The sequence below is a fragment of the Centrocercus urophasianus genome, unplaced genomic scaffold (genome assembly GCF_019232065.1).
Source record: "Centrocercus urophasianus isolate 14NV4802_14NV808 unplaced genomic scaffold, USGS_Curo_1.0 seq_30, whole genome shotgun sequence".
NCBI lineage: Eukaryota > Metazoa > Chordata > Aves > Galliformes > Phasianidae > Centrocercus > Centrocercus urophasianus.
The window spans coordinates 3,919,379-3,945,791 of NW_024884867.1; the positions used below are offsets into that span (position 1 = coordinate 3,919,379).

At 41.6% G+C, this 26,413-nt stretch overlaps 1 protein-coding gene across 2 annotated transcripts in view; it reads left to right on the top strand.

The window, feature by feature from the left end:
• The window catches only part of BCR (BCR activator of RhoGEF and GTPase), a 96,224-nt gene that overhangs the window by 30,057 nt on the left and 39,754 nt on the right, over positions 1-26,413 (top strand). Inside the window, exons 1-3 of one of the 2 annotated variants that reach the window (XM_042828858.1) lie at positions 6,781-6,804; positions 16,075-16,259; positions 26,225-26,329. In XM_042828858.1, coding sequence (XP_042684792.1) covers positions 16,152-16,259; positions 26,225-26,329 — 213 coding nt within the window. In that variant the 5' untranslated portion in view covers positions 6,781-6,804; positions 16,075-16,151. Of the gene's footprint in view, positions 1-6,780; positions 6,805-16,074; positions 16,260-26,224; positions 26,330-26,413 lie in introns of those variants that run through there. The other variant, XM_042828857.1, reaches the window with a different exon arrangement.

Consider the following 26,413-nt stretch of genomic DNA (forward strand, 5'->3'; position numbering starts at 1 on the left):
ACTATGGGCAATGGATATATAATACACAACCAGATGGAGAGTAACTCCTGACATGAAGGCTTCTATTCATGCCTTTTTTTTCCCCCCCTTTTTCTCTTCCCTTAAATATATACATTTTATACTCAGCCTTTGGGTCCATTAGTTGAGCTGTGTTTGGTAGGTTCCAATGGCAGCGTGGTGTTCTGCGGCTGGACACTAAACCACAAAACTAGCTGAGCTGATTGCACGGTGCCTGGAGCTTCCTTGGCCTCCTGTTGATGCGGACCGCCAGATGTGGAGGGAAGGCTGTGTGCACTTCTCATGCTGTTGCATTCTCAGGATCTCAGTACTGTAGGAAAAATGGCTAACTGAATTTGAAGGAGGTAAGGATCTTTGCTGGATGTGTCCTCCTCAAAATTTCTCACCGAGCTGCATCGAGCAGCTTCCTGGGTTGCACACCAAGTATCCTGGCACTTGTACAGCTGTAGACTGCAGTGTTCTTGTCTCTGCAAAATAGTGGGGACTGCGAAATAGGAATATTCACATACAAAAACTTGTCAAAGATGGAAATCTTCACAGATTTTGTGAGCTAAGCAAGAAGAGTCTGAAGTTCTTGGAGGATATTAGGCAAGAAGAATCTTTACATTTTGGTCAGAGAAGCAATGGGGAAAGGCAATTCTGTCCTGTCTTGGGGGCAGATTAGAGTGAAAATGTCTTTACTGCAAGAAAGAAACATTTTGAATCCGGACTTATTTTTCTGAAAGATAAGTGAGGGATTGGATAGGAAATTGTACAGCCAGAGGGAAGCTTAGTACTTTGCAGTATGATCATTCCAAGTTTCTGCTGAGCAGTAGGTTTTAAGCACCTTCCTTTCAAATGCACAGACTTTCTTAATATCTGCTTGCACCTATGACTTTCCTTATTCCTCAGCATAAGGCACAGCACCACTGCCTGCCTCCAGTTAGCCACCAGTGTCTGCTGGTCGTTCATGTGCACCCCGTGAGAAACAGGACCAGTCAATGCTTCATGAAACTAGCTCTTAGAGATACCAATGTGTGATGGTCTCTGGTCGATGCTGGTTCCACTTGTGCCATTTGCCTACCCTGAAGTGGAGGAAGAAGGCCTAAGCTCTCTTGTTGAGGGGCTGTTCTTGTGTTATGGTGTTTGGTGCATGGCCAGTCGCAGTAGAGTTAATATTGTCATCTGACAAGACCCTCCCCTTGTTGCTGGAACTGCTTTTCCCCAATTCTCAAAGCATATTGATGCATTTTGAGTGTATGTGGGGTTTGTTATGGCTGTTACTTAGTGTCTGTGTCATCTCCTGGTGCCTACGGGAGCAATGCCAGCCTCATCCAAAGAGCCCCCTCAGGCTGGCTGATAGCCAGTAATCCCTTTAGAGAACTCTGTGCACTGGGAGACTGCTGTGCTGCAGATCCTGCTGTTACTAATTTTTTTTCACCTGTGGCCTTTTGCCATGTCCCACAGGGAGCTTGGTTTCCACGAAGCAGTTACAGAAAAGCAGTAGTGGCTGCTGTTCGCTAGGGACCTGTCAGTGCTCATCCTTTCTGTGGGAGAAGCAGCTGAGATAAGGAGATTCACATGTTGTGCTTGAATCCTCATAACCAAGAGGCAACAACAGGAGTGCTTTGTGGTGCTCTGTGAAGCGTGCCTTGTGTGAGCATGTCACATCCTGAAATTCTCACTGCCTGTACTCCTATGGCCTTTTCTGCCCCTTTGAGGCAGAACAACCAGTGTTCATGATTTCAGGTTAGCTCTGTGCTTCAGATGAAACCCGCAGGCTTTGGAAGATGGACCTGGATACTGTGAGTTGTGTAGCTGCTTGTAGTGAATATGGGTAGTGAGACTAAGATTGCACAACCAGGTCCTTTGTTTCACATCTAGGGTATGTGATATCTAGGCCATCATGCTGTTACCCTGTGACAAGAGTCACTACTTTTTTTTTTTTTTGTTTTTAATTATTCTTCTCCTGTTTGCCAAGATCCAATGCTAATCATAGGCAGAGAAAAAAAGCGTACCTAATCTTGCAATGGAACTGGGCACTGCGTGGATCCTCAAGCTCCTGTTAAAGGGGGCATCCTAATTGAGTGTGAGACCCCATCTGCTGGATGTGAAACAGAAGTGGGTGCTTCTGTCTTTGGAAGGTAGCTGGTGGGCACAAGGGTATGCTGGCTTCACCTAGGAAAGTCTCATGTTGCTCTCTGAGTTCTGCTTTCAGCTTTATGAAAACCTCATGTTAAGATTAATTATACACATGGGTCACTGGTGCAGGTGTTTGTGAAACCCTGACAGTTTTCCTTGGCTATTACATTCTGGAGTAATATGTAGCAGGAATGAGCTTGTTTTGTTTCTCTTCTCCTCTCCCTACAGTTAAGAACAAACCCATAAACAAAAGCAAAGCTATTCCATCATTTTTCATCTCTACCAAGCGCTTGCCCTTCGTAAAGTGTTCAGTTGGTTCTGAGCTCAGCTTGTTTTTATTTTGAGACAGAAGCAGCACATCTCACTTCCTGTGGTTCCTTCTGTGTCTAGCCATTGTGGTCCACACACCCTATTTTGCTGATGTGAAACTAACAGCTTAAACGGTTGTGATCATTAAGATGAAGAAAATGCCCAAGGATATTTGTCATCTCATTTGTGTGAACTGTTTCCTCCACTACTACTAGCTGTCCCTCTGCAGCATCTTTAATACCTGCTGTTTTTGTGACCTGCTCTTTTTTGACTGAAAGCTTCTTGGACAGGAATCTCTGGTAAAATTTGCAGGAATAGCTGAAGTCTAAGTTTTATTTTGATAAGTTACTGGGATTTATGTCTTGTACCAGTGCTCCTCTTTCAATTCACCTTCCCAGAATACCTTCATTTTCTCCTATCTTTAATGCTTTGCTATTAGGAGGAGAAATTAGTATTTGAGATAGGAACGTGGAAGGTTGTTGTTTTGTGGTAGTGATGTTCTGAACAGGATTCTTGTCGCCACATGCAGTTTTTGTAATCAAATGCTTGTAGTACTGGGTGGATGCATTTTATGAACGATGTAAATCCGTACTGTGGTATGCACCATTCAGAGGAAGTAAACCAACTCTCAGGTTAACCTTTCTGGTGTTGTGCACGTGTGTGTTTGGTTTTGTTTCCTATTCTGGGACCAACTTCTGATTTTTAGGAAGTGGATACCAAGTTTGAGGCCTCATCCCACATGGAGACTTAGAAGTAGCATTGCTGCTTTTCTGCTGTGGTAATATTGTCAGGAATCTTGTCTTGTCCCATTAATTCTTCAGTTATTTCAAACTTAAAGTGCATTAGTCTGTCATACAGTGTAGTTGCTGTTTAAAAATGCTGCTGAAAATAAAAGTGCATTAATCCAGGAAACATAGCTGTGTGATGAAGCTGTATAGAAAAACAGTTACTGTGCTGTTGAACAGTATCTGGTTTGTGCAGTTTGCAGTTCAAAACGTCAGAAATCTATTTCAGGGCTGTGTGAATTGCTTGGAGCTTTTTAAGGCTGGACCAAGCATCAACACAATGCGTCTTCCAAGTTTCTGTAAAAGTCCTAGTAAAGCAGTATCTAAATATAGTGCTGGTGTACAAGCCTGCCTTTATTTTTCCCTTGTTGTGTTTTACTTGCTTCTGGTTTTATGCTTACTCTATTTTAAGAGGGTTCGGTTTTTCTCTGAAGTTTTCACTCAAAATGTTTGCCTTCAAAGATGACTTGAAGGACGAGTAATTAAAGTAAATAAATACATTTTCTATAAAAAGGAGTGAAGAACCGAGGCAGCTAAGCTTTAATGCAGCCACTGTGCCCCAGCCGCGCTGCGTGGAGGAGTGCAGCCATGCTTCTGGGTGTGTGCTCTGTTGCTGTCACAAAGACAAGCTGTGTGCACAAGTTGCTCAGCTCAGAGTATCTGTGTCTGGCTAATCTTTTTCCATCTCAAATGGGTTTGGTCAAGACAGAAAGCACGGTCTGGATCTTTTCCCTCTGATGGGAGGATGACTGTGACTTCTTGTGTTTTCAAGTGAGTGATCCTTTCAGTAAGCAGTTTATTTCATCTAACATCTTTGTCTGCATTCCTCCAGGCTATGTAAGGAGCTGAGGCTGACACCTTTGCTAAACCTGCTGTTTGAAAGTACGTGTGGTCAAACCATCTTCCAGTGCAATAGAAAATGACGTTTGTTTGTATTTTCCCAATGTGTTAACTTTTAAAAATTGAGGCCAAACAATCATTTAGCCTTCTATCATTTCTGAAATGTGCAGTCAAGATGCTGAGATCACAGTGTATTTGTAATGCACCTATGCACAAAGTGCAGTTACCTCTTGCTTCTAGATCTCCTGTGTCTGAGGCTTGAAATTAGGTTTTGTCTCATTTGGGGTTTTTAAATCCTTGCATCCATAGAGGGCCCTCAGAGCTACTCCTAGTGGTTCTTGGATTGCAGATTCTTTCACCTGTAAAAGCACAGTTTTGAATATCAGTTCGCACAGAGCATCCAATAACTTGTGTTTCCACGGCCGCTGTTCAAGCTGCAGTCACAAGCGTTCGGGCCTGGCTCATTGCTTAGGCTGAACCACCAAGTTGCTTTCCAGCCCCTTGTTGGCTGTTGCAGTGAACAAAGGGGTGAGGTGCCCAGGGCTTCCTTGCAGAATGGCTCTTGCTTCTGATCACCATCTGCCTGCTGCAAACTGCCCTGGGCAGATCCAATTGTTAGTGGATCTCTGTTCATGAGCAGTTGTGTGGCAGGACTGCTGGTGCAAGACAGCCTCCTGTTCCAGCTACTCCCATTCTTTTCCTTGGTAATGCTTTGTTCTCTCTCAAAATGTTGCTTGGAAAGAGGAAGGGAGGAGATTCCCAGGTTATTATCTACTAAGTAGATTGAGATTGTAGTTCTGGTACATAATTGATTTATTTTCCTTTTTTCAGGCTTGAAATCAGAAGCAGGCTTTATCTGCTCATGTCAGTCCATTGTGTTTATCAGTCCTTCTAAAATTTCAGTGCTGCTTCTTGGGGAATGGTTGTCCTCTGTTTTGAGAGAGGGATGCCACTGGAAATAGGAGGAGAAAGTAGCTCTAAAACAACATAGAAAATATTCCCTTGCCTCTATATTGTTTTTAAGTTCTTGTTTTAAGTTAGCTCCTCTAGGTAAACCAGTTGTCTGGCTCTACTTGTGGCTCTTCTATGCTCAGGACTAGCAGCTCAGCTGTTCTCTTTGCCTGTTTTTATTAAGCGATGAAATTGGAAATGAAGGTATTAACAGCAGAAAATATATTTAGTGTTTTTGATGTGGTGTCCAGTATAAGAGTGTTACTTTAATCAGCTTCAATCATCACTATGGAAAGAGAAGACCTAGAGCAGGAAAGTGGGGACAGAGGGATAAATGCTGAAACTCTCTCCTGCCACTTTTCTGGGAATGAGTCCTCGCTGTTGACAATTCTTTGCCACCTCATCTGCAGTGCAGTGTAGTGTAAAGACTTCTCTGGAGCCTGCAACAGAGACCTGTTTTTATAGGTAGGCCCCTCTCCTGCTTTGCTGTTGCCTCCTGCACCAGCTGATCTCAATTACAGATTCTCAGTGCCCTTTGTTTGTATGTGGTGGACACAGCTGTCTGCACAGGCAGCTAGGCTCTGATCCTGCCAGAGTCTGTGTGCATCTGCACATCCACCAGCTCTCCTTGAAGTTAACAGGGAGTCTTGATGCAGAGTTACTGTGTGAAACCTCTTTGTGACTTGGCTGAGCAAGAAGACCTCTGATTGTATGCTTTGAGAACTACTGTCCATGCAGGAGCTCTGCACTGTATACATAAATTTGGAAGATACAGAAGAAAGCTTTTGGGGAGTTGGTTGGAAGTGATGTGGTCCTGTTTCCTTTTGGGTCAAATTCACTGGCACATCCTCTTGGCCTGGCTTCACAATCATGGTACTTGCTGGCTCGTTCATGCTGATGAATGGTGGGATTTCAAGACATGGTAATGTAATGCATCTGTATTACCAAAATAAGCTCTCTCTTATCCTGCCATATTTTAGTAAAATGTGAACAGCAGTGAAGCAGTCAATGACACTGATGTGTAAAACAGCACAGTTGGCATATGATGGAGAACACCATAGGCTCAGACTGAGGTTTTTCCTCTCATCTGCTCTGCAGCCTCAATGAGAGCTCTGACACTGCTGTACTGCTTGTGTTTGTATTGTGTTTTTCAAATTTGCTCATGATTACAGGAGAATAGACACCTCCAGAAGCAGGCTCTGAAGGGAAAAAAGTAATTTGGAAGAAAAAGACATGGTATGTTACATGAGAACTTACTAGCCCAAAATGAATCTTAGTCTTATCTAGTAGGTTTGAAGGAAAGGAGATGGAGAGAAGATAGTGTTTATTAATGTTTGTGGGGAGCTGTGTTCCCCTTACAGCATCCTCAATTAAAAATAATAATAGCTTCTTAAACTGATTTGTCATGGTTATGAGCCACACCAAAGCAGTTTTTTCTTCGTCCAGGTGACAGGAAGGCACTGAGCTTGGGCAGCAGCTGCGTTCAAAAAAGGTTGTTAGTGTTGTAGGCAGAGCCATCTGCCTAGCAAGGCACTTAGAGCTTGGGTTGCTTGTTCTAGGCTGAGATGATAAATCAATAGGGTTGGTTCTTTTTTGTTGCTTTTTTTTTTTTTTTTTTTACAGTAATGAGAAAGATGTCAGTGGCTGGATTTACATTGTAAACAGGAAAGTAGTGGCTAGCTTTATCTGCTTCTTAGTGTCCTAGCTGCAGTAGTGACAAAACAATTTAAAAAAAGCCAAAGCAGCTCATCTTGAGAGGCTGAGACCTGGAAGCAGAACGGTATTCTTATTGTTTATTGCTTTTTTCAAACAGATTTTAAATATCCCCCACTGTCTGGGCTTGGTCCTCCCTTCCTCCTCACAAACCTGTCATTTCAGTTAAACCCTTGTTTTAACAGGCACTTTCCTCTCTGCATGGCAGGACTTTTGGTCTGCTCTAGTGAAATACAGGAAATGGAACATACACATCGTGGGGTGTTTTCTTGCTAACAGATCCTGCTGTGGCAATTTGGTCCATTTTGTTTCTATTAATTTTCTAATCCTTTCTATTTCTCTGGAGTATCCTGTTGTCAAATGTTGTTTGAAATGACTGCAAAACTCTGAAATAACTGTGAGGACACAATGGTAATTAGTGTGTTGATTGTTGATGGAATTTTCATCCATTCATGAGACAAATGATAGAGCCACAGCAGGCAAGGAAGAAGCAGCCTCCCCAATGTAGTTAGTACATGCAGTTTCCTTTTAGCCTTTGTTACTAGATTTCTTTTTAGAAGGGAAACCAAGGTTTTATTTTGAGCACAGCAGTAATGCTGACCTGAACAGTCACATTTGTTCCATCCCACCTCTGTGCCCAGTTTGTGCTGATGCATTTTGTGGAGATGATCAGCGAAATGGAATAAGGAACTGCTTTGTGTTGTAAAATAATACTCTTCTCCAGTTATTTTTAGCCTGGCCAGCTCCTGCTGTGGTTTGCTGTGCTCCTTGCAAACAGATCTCTTATAGGACATTATGGGACAATGGGGGAGATGTGGGCACGAGCCTGTGAAGAAATCGGAGACTGCTGGAATCCTCAGACTTTACACCCCCTAATGCAGCTCCCGCTTTTGTTGGGAAATAGTCTGACTTCTTAGCTCTTCTCCTGTAGCTCTCTGTGGTTTGTTGTTGCTTCATTTGTGTTTTTCTTTGCTTTTTTTACCTTATTTTTCATGGAAAACCTTTATTCATTGTAGTCAGTTTACGCCTCTGATCTGGTCACTGCTGAAGTTTTTGGTGGTTTTCAAGTAAACCTGCATTCACTTGTGGATGTGTCAGCCTGTGCTTGTATTTTCATAGTGACAAAAGGCTTCAGTTCTGAAGGACTAGACCTAAAATGTATTTTCTGCCTAGTAGGATTGTAGTGAATCAAAGCAGCTAAACTTTGTGCACAATCCTGAATAAGGAATGGAAAAGAAAACTGGTAAAGCATTCTGGTTTGCTCCAGGATTTGCTTTGCCAAGAACATCTAATGGCCTGACTGCCAGCATGAACTGAACATGGAAATGTTTCCATCCTGCCTGGGAAAACATAGAGCAGGAGAGGAATCTAAAGGTGTAGACCCTGGATGGTAACACACTCAGTTTCTGCTGCATCCAAGGCACGAGTTCATCCTTTTGTGGGGGTTACGTTGCAGCATGTGACTTAGTGCTAAGCGTTTAGGAAGAAGAGTCAGAACAGAAAAAAGACAGCAGGAGTTTCACTGTTTTGGGCCATGTCCTCACCTGCAGGTTAAGTATTCTCCCGTGCTTCCTTCTCTGGAATATAATTTAAGTTTGATCAGAATTTGTCTTTTCCTCTTGGCTGCATATTTGCAGCCAGTGATTCTGTGAACATACTTCATTCATACCTGTGTCTGCTTACTGACAGATGTTTAGAGCCCTAAATGACCATGATTAACCCTTCTGAGTGCCTTGGTGGAAAGCCTGTATGCCGTAGGCATAGTCAGCTATCAGAGCCAAATGTTCAAGGCTCGCCTCCTGTGGTAGCAATGGCTAACTTTCTTTGCTGATGTTAGTAACATACAGCCTACTTGCAAAGGATCTTAAATTTTACAAAATGCTGTTGAGACACCCTGTGTTTGAAAGGCCCTACCTTTAAAACATGTGGCTTGACTTCCTCCTACTTGCGACTGTTACCATCTGATGGACTCCTCTGGCCAGTTTGTGGTGTGTGATGATTGTGTTTCCATCCTAATATTAGTTGGGCAAGTGTCAAATGTCTTAGAGAGATGGGAATTTACATCTCTGCTACTCTTCCCTTGCTGACCTCTGTGGCAGACCAAGTTTGAAAGCCTGGCTGAGTGCAGTGTGGGGATGACAGCTTGGTCTGCCCTCCTGAGTGTGCAGCACTCCCTGGCTGCTAAGCCAGAGTTATCTGCAACAAAGACAAGCAGCAAGCAGGCTGCCAGCAGGAAAATGTTTTGAATTGGCAGTTACACAGCAGTGTCTGGGAAAAGGTGGACTCTCCTCAATGACCAGGTTAGCATCATGAATTTCTAATGCTAGCAACTCTCAGTAACGTCAGTGAGCAATTCTTTCTGTCCTCTGGGAGGATGCCTTTAGGTTTCTCTGAGATTGAGAACTGTCTCAGTAATTCCAGCTTGCACTTCATGGCTGGATCGTGGAAACTCAGCCTGCGTAGGCTTTAGATCTGTGTGAACATTCAATCTGCCTGCAGGAAAATTTCAATCAGAGCAAAAAGCAACAGCGTGTCTCGGTGATAGACCGCCACAAACTGATCAGGCCTATCCTCTAGTCTCTGCTTGAACTCTTCATAGAACCACATGTGGGCACATTACAGACCTCTGGTCTTCCTTTTTAGAGTTAATGATCTGAGTTTGGCACACCTAAAAGATTAAAAGTTGACTGCAGTTAATTCATCTCCTAAAGACTGATGGGCACTGTCTGCTATAGGGATAAAGCTCATCTGTGGCACAGACATAAGTTTCTTGGGGGCTGGTTAAAATCTACAGCCCAAGATCCCTTGGGGGATGAAGGGAGGGTGAAGGGAAAACCACCAGCTGTCCTTTGCTGCTTCCATATGTAAGGTACATTGCTTTTTCCATCTTCAATTTCAAAAATAAAATGCAATTCTCAGTCACTACATGCATGCACACCTGTGCACACATGCACACCATTATACTTCAAAGAAAATGGGGAGGAGGGGACACAAACCTGAAACGAGTATGGTGATTTCAGGAAAATCTGCTCAGTTCTTGAATTTACAGAACTAGGCTATATCACAAACAAAAGTGTGAAGCTGCCATTCCAGTGTCCAGATTTGTGTTTCAAAAGCCTGGGGTACCTTTCCATTTGCATCCTATCCCCTAAAGAGTTTTGCTGCAGGTTATCAACATACAGCATGCTTCCAGTGCCCGTTTAATGCCTGCCTGCAGATGGGGAACTGCAGCTTGGCTCTATTGTATGAAACTGCTTGTTTAACTCAGCCTCGTCTGTGTGTTGATGGGTGTTTCCTGTGGGTGAGCTGTGTTATGTATTTCACCACAGTTCTTCTGCAACCCATGCTCTCAAACAGGTTGTTTGGCAGTGGTAAGGAAGATAATCCTGCTTGGATATTTTTTTTTCTATGGCACATGATTACGAGTCGATTGCTTAGCGCTGAAAGCTGTGCTTTACAGAGGTCTATAGTTTGAAGCCATAGGCAGACTTGAAGCTAGCTCTTGTTACTGTTTGCCTCTGTTTACATGCCTATGTAATAGTAAAGAGAGGATTTTTGAAATAATAGTGATCTATCTATTTATGTGTACATACTTGTGTTGTTTTTTTTTTTCTTTTTCTCTTTTTTGCTAAATATATGTGGTTTCATATTTGACTGAGGGCTTTAGGTTTCACTAAACATCTTTATAATCAAGTGTACTGTCTTGCAGCATTGTATCTCTTATCTGTGTAAGAAGAGACTTTGCTCTGAATCTGTTTAGTGTCTTAGTGGAGCCTTTTATTCATCAATCTAAGAAGAATAAAGCCACAGGGATTTGACATGGCAAATCAGCTGCTTTCTTCCTCTCTCCCTCCCCCCCCTTCCCATACCTGGTTTTCATTCTAGGACAAGTTCCTGATATAGGTAGACAGTATAATTGTTAGTGGATCTCAGCTTTGTGCTAAAGCGTGTGTGCACTGCTTCTGGTTTTGCAGATGATGATTCAGATGATGTCAAGAAAATGAGCAAAATGCTCAGTTTTCCGTAGTTTAACATTTTTATACTTTAGAATGTGCTGCTGCATTCCCTGGGCAACTGCATTCACAGCCCATCCACGTAAATGTGCTTCTACATGTGCTTAGTGCTGGGAATGAATCCCTGATCCTTCTCCAAGCAGCCTGGTCAGGGCCAGCACTAAGAAATATGATGACATGAACCTGCATTGTTTATCACCAAGCAAATGGTGGTATGTAAAAGCTGGAGCTAAGTTTGGGAGATCACATTAATTTGAAGGTTACAAAAGCAACCAGTCAACCAAAAAAAAACTAACAAGGATTGCACAAAAGTTATTTGTCCCCAAAGCAGCCATGTTAGAATCCAGGAATTGACCAAACTTCTGCTTAAAGGAAGCCTCCATCAGTGCTTTGCTAATACATTGTTTTCAGCTGCTGTACAAGCTTTAGGTATGCCTATCCTGTAACCACTATGCCTATGTAACCTTTTAGTTGGGATTTCTGTGCCATGAACTGGATCAGAAAGCTGATCCAGCTTAGAAGGGAATTGTGGAAGATGTTTTTCTTTGAGCTGAGTTCTTTATCTGGGCCACAGCCACGTGTGGGGCTGTGTGTAACTGAGGGGATAAGAGGGAAAGGGTCATGCTGTGGTTTATGGTTTGGTGGTGGAAACCTTAGACCCTTCTTGCTGCCAAGACTTTGCATTATCAAACTGTGGCCTTGCACATTCTTTGGTATAGAAATGCACGGCCAGACATGCAGACTGGTTTAACACTCTTCTGCTGTGCAGCTGCAGGAATGTTTTTGGAGTGAGTATAGACATTGCAAACTTGTGCTAGCCTTGGTACCGTTTACAATGAAGCCACAGTGATGTGGGGCTTTGGCATAAACTGTCTTCCCCGCCCCCTTCAGGATTCTCTGTATTTACTTAGGCAGGCAGGTCTGAGCTGCTGTGGCTTCGCCGCTCTTTTAGTGGGATTAGCTGGGGCACAGCTAGCTTGGAAGCTTCTCTGCATGCTGCTGTTAAGCCTCTCAAGCAGCTATGGATGTTGTGATGCTGTGAACGTATGACACTCGAGTCACTGTGTGGCCCAAACGATTAGATGCAACTAGTCTTTTTATTTTTGAAGTTAGTTTCTTTTTCCCTTCGTGCTGACATGGTAGTTCTCTGTTTTGGTCTCACACTCTCAAAGAATGCATGTGACACACAGCAGGAGGGGGGTAGGCAGCAGGACAAGGCTGCTGTGCAGTCACTGAGTACAAGGAAGTTTGTAGCTAACTGCAGGTTTGTTAGATTGCTCTTTTCTCCCAGACAGGAGAAATTTGATGCTGTGAGGAAGAGGGAGTAGTTTAGAAGAGGTAAGGAACAGAAAAACAAAAGAAAAGAATGTTGAGTTTGAGCACGGCAAACTGAAATGAAAGCGTGGGGAGGTGAGGGGATGGAAGCAATAACTGAAGAAGAGGATGTGGGGCAGGTTCCTAAAGATGGGAACAAAGCAAGGCCAGGAAGGTTACTGTCATCAGAACCAAAAGGTGGAAGTAACCGTTTGAGTGCGTGCAAAACTGCTGAAAAACCTTTGTAGCCCCCAAGTAGTTGATTGCAGATGATGATGTGCTGGTGCAGAGTGGAGTACTGTAAGGGAATATTGGAGGGTGAGTGGCAGAAATAGCTGCTGTTTAGTGGTGAGAGGGCACATTTTGGTCAGTCCCAGCTGCCAGACTTTCTTACGAGGGTAGGGGACAGGGACTTTTACAAGCTGCCAAAAGAGAAAAGCTGCTGCTGGTGAGGGTAGCTTGAGCATTTTGTTGCTCATTGTCCTCATGCAGAGGACAAGCCTCTGTGGGGTTAAATGGCCACATGGCTAAGCCAGGTCCCTGTGCCCAAAGCAACACTGGTGCTTTGCTCCCTGAGATTGCTTACATCTACAGGAGGATCACCCAGAGCAGCTAGGGATGTCCACTGAGCTCCTGGCTCCAATCCCTTTGCTGTAGTCGTTCTGCTGCCAGGTAGAGCCTGAACAGCCTGTGCAGAGTTGTGCCTGCCTGTAGGAGATCCAAATAACCTAGTTTCCCTAGCAACAGTGGTCTCTTTAATCACAGAGATGCGAGCCTACCTCTGTTATTAGTGTTAGGGCTTGCTTAGTGTATCTCGCTAGAGTAATACTTTGCTTCTGTTGGAATAAATGGCGGAATAAAAGCAAGAAGGTCTGTCTGCCTCAGAGATAATTAAAAATCTCCATGGGTGGATTTCAGTGCTGTATGAAACAATAATAGGAAGAAGAGGGATTATAACTGTTTCTAAGCTTTTTGAATGTGTTACAGATACTACAGATACAGTATCAAAGCTTTAAATTCTGCGTGGGGCTTTCTCTGCACGTATCTTGTGGCAGTCTGTGACACTGATGGGCTGGCTCTTCATTCCTAGCTGAGAGGTCTTATTTTCATTTTCATGCATGGAAAGACAAAGTGAATGATGCAAAGGTAAATGGAATCTTTATGCAGTGCTGGGAATAAATCTCTTCTTTCTAACCTAAGTCTTCCATCTTCCTTTCCTTTCGAATGATGATTTCCCTGTGTAGTAGGAGACAAAATGTGTTGTGGAAATCAGAAATACAAAGCCTACTTCTTAGTAGGAGAAAGTGAGGAAAGTGAAAATACTGTGATTCCCTGCAAGCCTTTCTGCTGATATATACTATATGGAGTTTACTTCTCCATTAACAGAAAGGGAGCAAACCATACAGTTAGAAAGCGAGCACTGGGAGTAAAGAAATATTCCTGCTTTCATTTCTACACGGCAAATGAGTCTTGTTACTGCATGTGTGCAGGAGAAACTGGTTTGAATAGGAGTTTGAAGAAATTCTTCCTTGATCAAAGACATGAAGCTGACATAAGCACCCTGTACTGATGTTCCTCTGTGGATAAAGCAAGTGTTAAATTGTCAGCAGTGTTTTTCAGGCTTCTTGGGTTAGAAAGCTGCAGGAGGGATAATTCAATGGAAATCAGGTATTTGCATTCCTCCAGTGAATTTGCCTGGTGTTACATTTTTATTTTTATTTTTTTAATGACATAAATATTGTAGAGGTGGGAGGAATAAGGATTGTCTTCCACATAAAATTCTAATTTCTGGAGTCAGCATGGTCCCTAATCATGCCTTGTGACCACATAGAAGACCAGTCATCTTGCGCATGGTGGAGGTTATTCCTGTTGATTTCTTTCCTTGCCTGTTTGAGAATTGGAACGCAAAGGCCATGATATCTTCTCTTCTGCATTCTTTTAGCTAAAGGGCTCCTGACAATTCAAGCATGAGATCTGTGATTTGTTCGGCTTGCTGATATGTGGGCATTATCCAACTTATCTGAAATCTCTTTTGTTTGTGCCTGATCATCCTTACTTTAGCACCTCTATTTCAAGCCTCCATTTACCAAATTAACTTAATAGGATGAGTTCTAAACAACTAAGAAAATCTGGAAAGTCTCTGACATCTCAATAAAAGTCCACCCCAGCAAATACATACTGTTTCTTTTCTTTTTTTCCCTTCCTCTCCCATTCCCATTCCTGTGGTCTTGCACAATCTAAAAGTCCTTTGAGAAACTGAGGGCTTGAGCGCAAGGTAATACCATGAGAGAGTGGGTGACATAAAACTCACTGAGCTTGTTAAAATAATATTGCCATGGTCACTCAGCAGCCTGAAGGCCACATACACAGCAGTTATTTAGCGGGGTGGTATTTGCTACAAATTGAGACAGAGGCTCACTTCTACAGTGAGTTTATTGTTAGGTTTTCGGTATATTGTTTGCATAAATTCCCTGGACTGGCTCTCCCTCCTGAATAAACCGCATGGATCAAGTTTTATTCTGTTTCACACAAAGTTCACATCCTTTGCTGGCATGAGTCATGCTTTAACTGAGTTTACTGTGAAGGAGGAAAGTGGGCTTTAAAATGTTACTCCTCCACCCTGCCTTGGTGATGTATAACAGGATTATTAGTATGCTTGGCAGCTGCTGCTTATTATTTTTACAGAACCTAGATATGTGAAAACAAGTAGAAACTAGTTCTACAAGTGAAGGTTGAGTTCCAGTGTGAATTTAATGCAAATTTTTGAACTTTTTAAGACCAAAAACAAACAAACAAAATCCTTGTTTATGGCTTTGTCTTCCGTAAGGCTTGCCTGCTACAGTAGAAGTGGATCTAGCTTGTCTGCCTTGAGTTATTCCTCAGTTTGGGGAGAAGAGTGAAAATGGATGACTTGTAACTGAAAGCAGCAGATTTCTGCCATGGCCTGGGCATGGCTATCACTGCTCACACTTCTGTACGCTGACAGGTGAAAATGCTTCACATGTGAAGTATGAGCAACATGCAGAGTTGCTTCCGTCCTCCTTTGGGCATGATAGATGTGATTCCTTGGCACTGTGCAGAAAGCAAATGTTCATCCTCTGTGTGTATTTGTGCAGAGAGGTAAAAGACCTTTTAATTTACAGCACAGGGAGCTGTTCTGTTCAGTGTGCGTCCTCAGTACAGGTTTTTTGCAGAAACAGTAGAAAAGATACCAGAATCAATTTTACTACTCATTTTTCCTGCAGAAATTCATTGATACCTCATAAAAATTCAAATGTGGTGTAAAGAATTAAGTTAACCATTTTATTTTTATTTTTGTGGGGTACTGGAGAGAAGGAGGGTGATTGTTTATTTGCTTAGGGAATTAGAATTGAGGAGGAAGGCAGCCAATAGAAGACGGACTCTTAGAGTTTTGTTTTGGCAGCAGGCCCGTTCACTTGACATGTACGACCTTTCTTTCCTAGTCCTCTTGTTCCTAGTCTGAAGAGAATTACAGAACCACTGAATCTTTTAGATTGAAAAAGGCCTTCAAGATCACCGAGTCCAACTGTTCATTTTCTGAGCTATGTGTTATTGATGATTGCTAAACCTTCAGGGGCGTCATCTGTTCATTTCCACAGAAAAATAAAAACAACAGAGGCTGCTACCCCAACCCACTGCATTGACAGACTCAGACTGTGTGACTTGTATGGAGCCTGTACGAGTATTTATCTTAATGCTAATACTTCTGAAGCAAAACTTGGAGGAAAGAGCTGCAATTTCATGAACACCGATGTTAGATATTAGAAAGGACTTTGCCTTTTAGGACTTAAAATGATCAAAATAAATGTTGGGTGACATGAGCTTAATTAAATTCATGCTTCCACTTGATCTGTATTTAACTATCACTGATTCTGTGGTTACTTATCAGTAAACTAAATAGCTGGGACATCAACAGTGCTGTGGTTGACCAGCCTGTTTCATATCCAGTTTGGCTCTGACCAGACAGATTTTTCTCCCGTGTTTTGCAGATGCTTCATTCAGTGGCACACCACCCAGCTATGCGTATGATGCAGACCGTGCTGAAGAACAGAGGCGACATCATGATATGATGCCCTACATCGATGACTCGCCATCGTCTTCCCCCCATCTCAGTTCCAAGAGTCGAGGCAGCAGAGACACCCTGTCTTCAGGGTCTCTGGAATCTACAAAATCAGTGAGTTCTTTCCTGCCTTTTTGGGGTCAATCACACCTTGTGAAGTTGGAAGGAGTAGACTGCTTTAAGGGGGAGGGGGGCTGCCAGAATGGTAAGACAGGTTAGTTGATACACTATCAGTCATGTGCTACTATATTGTATATTTGATGTTAAATTGAGACTTCTGACTGATGTTCAAGCTAAATTTCAGAAATAAGTGTTCTGTGTATTTTTTTTTTTTACTCATTTTTAACTCATTTTTTCACACTTTGAATGTATTGAAGAAAAGGGATGCTTAAATGCTGCTAAGAAGTCTCTAAATACCAGATGTTTTGGAAGAGGGGATACTGGACCAGAGCTTCCTAAAGTATAGGTGCATTTGGGGGCCTGTGTTCATTATGTGCGTCTGTTTATGTGGGTTGTCATTGCCTTACACAAGGAAAATTAATTATTTTTGGGTACTGTGAAGGCTTTGATAAGGTATCTGGAATATACAAACCATTTATTTTGCTCTATGGAAGTGGAATAAGGAGAATTAACACTGTCAGCTCTAAACTGGAGTGACTTGTGTGGGAGATGGATGTTCATAAAGACTTTTACTGTTTACTAAATGCATATCCATATAATCTCTTCTGAGCTTTTTATCTTATCAGAATTGACTGAGTAGCTTGATTTGTGTTTTCTGTGTGGCCATTCAGGCTATTTTGCATTATTTTTGCTTCAGGGGCATGGCTATTGTTTAGAACTTGATGATTTTTTTTTGTTGTGTATTGCATTTTTTATCTTATAGAGAATCTTCCACTTGCTTTGGTAAATAGCCATCAACTGCTCTCTTTAGTCAAATCTCTTACATTTAACTTGATCTGTTTGCCTTTGAACTGTAGTTTGCCGTTTTTATCCTTTTGCTTTCAAAATTGCAGAGCACTTCCATGCCAAACTGGTGTTTCTTTGGAAATCTTTGTCATCTGCAGATTTTTGGTTTCCCCAGTTCATTCATAAAAATACTTAGTAGCACAAAAACAGCTCTTAGTTTCTTCCTACTCTATTTCTAAGACAGTGTAGCCAACCAGCCTTGAATTCTCAATTTGCAAATGACACTTTGAAATCTGTCATTTAAGTTGTTTAATTTGTGTTGACTTTGTATTGTTCTGTCCTGTTAATCAAAGTGTCATGGGAGAAGATGAGGGGTATTTTACAGGTATCAGTATACATGTAAATCAACACCTTTATCAGACAGTTTTATTTATTTTATATCAAAACGATTTCCAAAGTTTGACAAGTTCCACAAACCATTGCTTTTAGCATTGATTTTATCCATCCTTCTATCATTCTTTCTTGGTTAGTGTCACATCATGCGTTTCCTTACTTCTTCCAGGATGAATGTTAGATTATGAAGACTACTTGAAAGTGTTCTTGTTCTTCTCCTCAAGGTCTCTTAAAGCATTATCAAGTTCATTTACTGTTGATTGTTGTATTTTATTTGAATATAGTGTATGGAATCTAGCTAGCTGCTTCTGCTTTAGCCTATTAACTCTGAGATGCTTTTTTTCCTAATTGCTCGGGATGAGAACTCCTGTGATATCCAAGAGCCTTTTGAATGGAGAAATGTTCATTAATAATTTCAAAAGCTCCAAGAATATTTTGATATTGGCTTGAGATTTTCAGGTTATGTTTCTTAGGTTAAAAGGAAAATGCAATTTGACATCATATGGCTGAGTTAAAGAACCCACTGTCACCTTGTTTGTAGCTGGAGGCCTGGAAGAGAAACAGCCAAATGTTTCATCTTAGTCTTGATTTTTTTTGAATATCACCTCATAACCATTTAAAAGTAGATAATTTAGTGTTGTCCTAACTATACTACAAGACTGCCTTTTAAAAAGGATAATACTTATAACCAGCTGCTTTCTTCTCTCTGACTATAAAAAGATTTTTTATTGTTTCCAAAAAATGCAGGGATACTGAGACAGACTAAAATTACAATAATGAACTTCAACTGCTTCAGCTGATCGTGGCTGCAGTTAGTCCACAACTGACAATGCTATCTATGAATGGAGGTCCACAACAGGGAGGAAGAAATTAGTTTATAAATGGTTATGCTATTTCGTAAGCAAGTTAAACTTTGACACAAGTTGTTAGATGAGTTTTACTATAATTATGTTTTCAGCTGTAGTGGAAAAGACATCAGTAACAAAATTAAGTGTCATGTACTTTGCTCGTTGCAGTGTATTTAAACCATGTTGGATCAGAACCCTGAAATACCAGGATGCAAGTCTGTTGTTTTTTTTTTCCCCTCACTACCCCTCATTAGCTGAAAACATGTCTGTGTGCATGCTTGTATAGTAGTCCCTTCTTCTGGCTTCTTACGTGCCTGCAGTTATTTAGATTATCATGGCCAGAGTCTAGAAATCAACAGTTACTGTATATAGCAACATGACAGTTGTTGTATACATACTGCTTTCTCAAAATATTACATTTGTAAGGTTGTTTAAAGGTTAAAGAATTACTGACTATGCAGTCCTGCCTTGTGCAGATAGCCTTGAGTCTTTATAATTAATTTCAATTACACAATTGTCCTATTTTTTGTATAGTTTTTTTCTGTGTTTTTTAGTGCATGTAACAAGTAATACTCACTGGATTCAGTGTTTTATTGCTCTGTATATGTGGGACGTTTTAAACTGAGTTCTGAGTACACAAGTACTCATTTCCTTTGGGCATGACCATTAATTCCAAATACTATTGGAATGCTATGCAGGCCTTAATTATCCCTGCAGTGTCCTGTGAGATAAGAAGATACCATGTCCACTTATCACAGGTAATGAAGGCAGAGAGATTATAGGAAGTGCATCTGCTCATTTTGAGTCCTTAATGTGAGATGTCTGATGTTATACAAAACCAGCTTCTAACTTTTAATGTGTTCTTCGTGTTCAAAGAGAAATTCCTTTAATTTCACTTGCAACCAAGGGCTAACAGCACTTCAGTCAGACACCCAGATGAAAAGCATGCAAACAATGATGTATTTTTTTAATGTGATCATGACCAATTCATTTAGCATCACAGACTCGGCAGCATTCTGATGTTGTTCATTGGCCTTATTCGTCAGAACAGTCTTTCTTTTGGAGATCAGATCATTGATATCTGAACATTGAGGGCATTGTTCTTTGACATATTTTTATGTCAAAGGGATTTATATATATATATATTTTTACCGACTGACTAAATGCTTCTGTCTTCTGACAGAGGCTGTAGTGTTCGGTTGGGTGGCGTGGCAGGCTGGCCTCCATTTGGTTACCTAGCCAACGTAGAGAAGATGCAGAGGGACAAAGCAGTGTCTTGTTCCAAAAGAAACCAAGAGGATACCTCGTGGACTACATGTGGAGGGGCTTTATGTTCCTCAGCCTGGGAGGTGACAGACTCCCAGCACCTCATGTCCTTTGTTCCAGGAAGCGAGGGCCACAAGCTGACTTCCAGAAGGCTGCTGTTCTTCTCAATCTTTGTCGCTTTGGATCTGTTTCTCAATTCCCTCTTCTGCTTACATCATCTAAGTAGACTAAAAGATGTTGACTGCTCTGCATTCAAATTGTACAAATTCAACTGCATTTTATGTATTTCTATTTCACTTGCTTTGTGTCCATCACTCAAATATATGCTCCTATCCAAAGAGGGTGATGAGGGATGCCATCCTTAGTTTTATCTTTCATTTAAGGAGGATGTAAATGAGGGCATTTTTGATGTGCATCTCAACATCCCAACTCATCATTTTTGTAGTAAGGAAGCCTTGAAAGATGTTTGCATTGAGCAGTCCAGGTTGTACCCCTCTTCTGGCTCTTCCAGAATCTCATGCTGAGATGTGGAAGCATGTCTTGGCATAAAGCCAGCGTTTTTGCCAGACTTTGTTGCTCTGAAGCAAACCTACAAGGGAAAGATGAAAAGGGAAGAGAAGGGAAAAATAAATACAAGTTGTTTATTTAAGTTGAAAGCTATGTAATTTTTTCCAAACAGTTAATTATTATTGAACTTTCCAAAAATTCTGGAAGCTTTTGGAAAACATCAAGACAAATGTTTGCCAAACGAGACACAACTGGCAAGTCCAGAAGGTGTCAGAGGGTTTAATGGGTAGTATTAATTCAGACTCTTAGAGTACAAAGAGCAAGAATGCTTCTGTTCTATGCATAAAGTCAAAGTAAGAGGTGGATAGCTATGTAGGGTAGGACAGAGGAAGACGATAGCACCCTTCTCTAGAGGAGAGTTTATTGCTTAGAGCTTGGGGTTGGTAGTTTGAGGATAAAAGCATGGAGAGAGTATAGGAAGCTTCAGTCCTGAGGATCCCATTGCTACTACTCGTGTGGGAAGAGATTAGAGCAATGGAGAGGGTAAAGGTGAGAAGGCCTTTCAAAGATCAGCTTGCCAACAAAGACAGGCTCTAAGACATGGTTGGACTTAATATTATTGGGCTCTGGAGATGGGAGCAGGACAGTCTCCCACCTGAAAATGATAGCAGTCACTCTTCTAGAGATTAAGAGATGATTTTTTTTTTAAATTGAATATATTTTTTACCAAAATGGTTTTCCAATTTTTGTATGCATCGCTCCCTGAGAGCAGGAGTGCTGAAGCTGAGCAGCTAGTTCCTAGTAAGAACATGCTTAGCACCTTGATTTTTTAATCAAAATTTAAAGTGCTTCAACAAAATTAAAATGCTGCTCCTCTGAATACTGTGAGATGTTAAATTGTTCTTTAATGAAAAGATAATAATACAAATATGTAGAGTCTATCTTTTGTTGTTTGCTCTGTTGTTTTCCAGTTGAAAACAACAGTTCCAGGCTCTGGCTCCCCAGACCATGGAGGGGAATGAAAACTGGCATGTCTATGTAAGCTTCCTGTCAGGACCTGTCTGGAGCAGAACAGTCAAATTTTGCTTCATCTGAATTTTTTATTTGTGAAATACAAGGGATGTGTACTGTTTATCCTCCTGAAGTTGAGTTCTGACAAACTGGGAAAGCACAGGAGGATGAGGGGCAGAAAAATTGACCTCTGAATGTACATTAATAAATGAGATCACTTGTCTTGCAGCTCTGCTTAGTACTTCTGTTGTCAGCTTTTCCTGTGCTCTCCAACATTTCCAAATCCTTCTCCTTTCTCCCTCTTGATATTTGTTATTTACTTATTTATTTTGATTTAATGCTGCATTTTTCTCACTATCTCCAGCAGATGCAACTCTTTCTTTTCCAATTCTGTGTTGCTGGAGGGCTCTGCCTGGATGTACAGCCCTTCCTGAGGAGAGCTGGCACATCAATACTGATGTTATAAAGAATGTTGGCTCCTGTCCCTGCTCCTTCCCCTGCAAGGAGCATGATTGGATTGATTGCAGAATTTTCCCTGCCTAGTATCACCTAGACAATAGGACACCTCCAGGCTGCTTGGCAGATGCTTTCAGAGATATTTAAACTTTAAAGATTAAAATGAATGTTTTTTTCTCCTTCATAGGGTGTTAGCTTGTCTGTGAGATTCTGAGCTGCCCTTACGGGAAACCTCTCCTTTGAACACGTTTATTGCACAACATGAACACACTGTACCAAAGGAAGGTCTGGAGAGTTAAAGTGCCTTTCATACGCCCACTTTGAAGCACTGGTTTTCTTTACAAAGCTGTTCTGGCAGCAACCACTTGGCCAAATCTTACACGTGGTGGTTTCTAGATTCTTAATCTCTATTCTTTTAACATTTGCAATAAAGCAATTATTGCTGTTAATTTAAATAACAACCACAAACCTCTGAGCTCTTTAAAAAGAGTCGAAGAGCTGAACTTGTCTAATCCTTGGAGCTGGTGAATCTCAGGTTTGCTGTAATTGAATACAACAAGCAGTGCCAACCTGCTTAGTAAACTAGAGTACTTAGGCTGACAAGCTGTAAACACATTCAAAACAGCCATGGCTTCAGGCCAGCGTATGCACGCTCTCTTGTGTCTTTAATGCTGTTATCCACTCTGACTGGCCTTGATTCAGGTTGCAAAATTTTATTTATGATTGTGTTTGGTTTTTAAATCATTGGAATAGCAAGATGCACCACCCAGTTGAGAATAAAACAGCAAAACCTTGTAAGTGTGAAATACCCATGAAACTTCCTTTACGTTGTCTTCCATCTTCCCTCTCTGTATTATATATATATTAGTAGTTCATTGAGGGTGGGAACACAGCACTGATTTCTAGCTTGCTTTGTTGAGAGCTGGCTGCTTCTTGATGCTCACAGCTCCTACAGAACACAGACAGGAATGCTGTGGCTGCTCCCCTAGTAGAGTTTTATAAAACAGATTTATTCCTAAACCTGTGGGTAGAGAGACAATCAAAAGGTGGAAGGCCAAGGGGGAAAGGCTAGAAATGGATGCTTGAGTCAAAAAGGTAGGGATAAAATCAGAACATGAAATACTAGCTAGGCTTGTACTAGTCAAGAACAGGCTAACCTGGGCAGGTAGGAAGCCTGGGATGCACTGCTGACCACCTGGAATTCTCTGCTTGGTGGTTAGAGTTTGCCAGCATGGGCTGCTCCCACATCCTGCTGAGAACATCCCGTCTTCACATAGGTGAATTAATAGGTGTATTTTCCCCAGCTAATGTGATCTTCTGGATGTAGTATCAGCTCCCTGCTTTGCCACAGACTGCTTGGAGATTTCAGACTGCTTCCTGTCTGAGTAAGGGAAGTGAGTACCCAGCATTGGCAGATCTCCCTGATCTGGTGTACATCTGGGTGATGCCTCTTAGGCCCTGGATATTCCCTCTCTTAACTGCTCTTCTCCCTGGAGCACAGAAACAGAGCAGTCAGTGAGACTTTGTGGTTACAAGGGTGCTCTTGGTTCCCCTTCCTTCAAATATGGCCAAAGCAGAAATTGCCCGTGGTGCTGCATGCATCATGCTGTTGTGTGCTCTAAGACGAGAGCAGGACAGCATTGCAGTATCTTTGCTTGCTAATTGCTCTGATTTGAGTGTGCAGGTGAGCTTGTTTCCAATTCTGTAAGCAAGAAATATTGCGATACCAAATAATAAACTTGTTTCTCCCTGATTTTGGCACTAGCTCCTAGTGAATTTCTTGATCATTGTGCAAGTTTCATGACAAGAATAACTTAAAAGCACCCTGAGGCTGCTTTCCAGAAGTTCTAGCAGCAAGAGCAGCTCCTTGGTGCATCAGATGATGTTGTCAGAAGAGGCCATGCCCAGCAGGAGGCTCATGTTGGGCTCTGCTTCTCAGGGAGAAATACAGAGTGGCAGCACAATGGAGACAGCAGCGTGGTGTCCTATTGATCCCTGACAGCAGCAGGAGATCATTTCTTCACATTTGAGGAATCTTTGTGTAAATTGAAGGTATTGCATTGGCAACCTTGCGGTGTGCTCTGCGATTGTTGGATAAAATCCCTCGTGAGTTTCCTCAGCAAGTGCTGCACTGTAGCTTAAAGCAGCTAGGCCCTGTTCAGGCTGGCTGGATCTGAGGCTGTCGTTTTGTAAGCATCATACTTGGAAAATGCTCCTATAAAGAGTTAGGACAATACTGTGGGCTTCTCAATGTGACCTTGTGTTAATGGCCAGGAAGGAGAGTCTGTAGTGTGTCCTGGGAGATGTTTGTCTCTCTGAAAGCAAATCTCTTTGAGAGGAAATTAACATTCAGGCAGAAAGTGCTGTCTCTGTCAGCTGATGCCCAGCAAGAACAGGCTTATAAATTAAAGCTTTTATTTGTGAAGAGGAAAGCTGTTTTCAGTGCTATAATGAAAACTGTTGTGTCACAGTTGCGATGGGGAAGTTTGAATCATTTAAGCTACTTGTCATCGTGTGGTGCTCCTCACAGATGTTACAAACATACCCAGCTGGTTTTTAAGCACCCACCTCCTCTAAGAGAACCTGCTAGACATAATTATAGTGTGTGTCAACATTGACCAGTTACTTCATCCTCAGGAGTGGGGACTTTGGAACACTGTCAGTTGTTTTTCGATGCTTCTCTACTGCATTTTTCTCTTGTAAATGTGCTAAGAAACCTTTGGAAACCCAAAGATTACTGTTCATCTTGCATTAAGGCTCCCAGGAGGCAGCTAGATGCCTCTTTAAGTGAAAGAAATCTTCGCCAAACATCTTGGTGCTGTCTTTCTGGGTTACATGCATGTGCCATGCCTAACAGTGGTGTCTGAGCAGCTATCCAGGTGCTACCACTACAGAAACTTTAAGGATCAGTGATTGTGTTAAAGATTTCTGTTTGAGCTGTAAGAAACGTCACAGAGATGCACAGAAATGTGTTGCAGTGTTTCTTTGTTCCTGTCCCCACGTAGTTACTTCGTCACTGGTGTTTTTCTTAAATCTTCTGCGTCTGAATGCTGAACTCCGAGTTCCTGGTTTCTCTGAGATGCCCTTTCAAGGTTTTAAAAGGCACTGTGGTTCTTAATGAACCTTGCTGAAAGGTGGGCTGTAAAGACCAATGTTTTCCATGTCGTACACGATGTGCACGTACATTTTACTCTTATGCTTAGAACTGCTTCTGTCTGTCACCTTCCTTTAAGAGGTGTTAGCAGTATTTGACACCTCACAAAATTTTTATAAAGTATTGCTGCAAAGCCTTTTAGCCTGGAAAATAGCTTATGAAATAGAACGAAAGCATTCAAAAATCAGGGTTGTTATTGATGACACTGAGTCCAAAAATACCTGGGAGCGTGAGGATCCATTTCTTTCTTAGCATGGTGCGTGGGCTCCAAGCTGCACTTAATGCGATAGCTGCTGTAGGCTTACCTGTAACCAAGGTACATCTCTCATAATGAACCTCCTATCTACATTTGCAGGGTTCAGAGCTTAGGACTCCAAGTAGAGCTATTTAAAATCAGCTGCAGACGGGCTTTATGTTCAGTCAATAGAGTGGAACATACTGTTAATGTTTCCTAATCCTCCTCCTGCTGAAATCAATAGCCAAAGATTCCTGTAGGTATTAACAGGAGTAGGATGGAGTCCCTAACAGTCTGCCCAAAGCCCTTAGAAGTATTTACCTATTTACTTTTTTAGATCTAACGATTGTCTCTGCTCTTAGAGTCTTTTAACAACAATACAAGGGTGCAAAAATAGGAATTTTGTTTGTTTGTTTTTTAGGCAGTCATTCACAGAAATAAAAGTTGAAAATGACATTCTGCAAAAAGTGATGCTGGTGGTGTGTCATTATTTATAACCTCCAATGTTTGGCTTTCCTTTTTTTTTTTCTTCAGAATTTATGGGGATGCTCCATTTTGTCAGGTTAAACGTTTTTCAGTGATAACTGCAATGTAGAAAAGAGAATGTCACTTCTCTTAAAACTTGATGGCTAACATCGGTGTTTGCCCATGAATGTATTTATTCTTCTCTCTCTTTTTCCCCAGTTGTTTTGGTTAAGAACTGCTTTATGGAATTCCAATAAGAAAACCAGCATGTGCAATCCAAGCAGTGCTGATTATTCAGACTTTTAACTAAAAATAGACCTTGTGCAAGCTGGCAGTGAAAATAACTTGGTGAATAGTAAAGAGTGGGAGAAAGAACAGCCATCTTAACAGCAATGGCAGGCTGTTTCTGCTCTATATTCATGGGCATCTGTGTAGAAAGAGGGAAAGTGATCCTGTCTGTGTAGGGAAACACATGGCTTTGGAGCAAAATCGTAGAGAATTCTCATGGGTGGAGAGAATGAACTGCACGTAACCAAAGGCCCCTACAATTTGTTTAGAATAATAGATTTTTGAATCTTAAAGTTTTAAGTTCTGATTTATGTGAATAAACCCTGGCACCAAAGATAGATGACTAAAAACTAACATCTATAAATGAGTGCCATCAGTTTCTGGTGAATAAAAATTTTAATTTGGTGTTTCTATGTCTGCTTCTAGAATCTTGACGCTAAACACAAGTTGTTTTTTATCAGCCTGTAAGTAAATAAAATCCTTCTCCTCATCCCCTCCATTCTCATTCTCTTTTTTTTTTACTTCTTCTCCTCGCTTAACTTCTTTATAGAGTGAGCCAGATCTGGAGAAAGGCCTGGAGATGAGAAAATGGGTCTTGTCAGGAATCCTGGCCAGTGAGGAAACCTATCTGAGCCACTTGGAGGCTCTGCTGCTGGTAAGCACTGCTACATTTCCACCACCAGTACTGCTACTGTTTGCTGCTACTTCCATCCAGAATTGCCCAGAACTTCACACACCT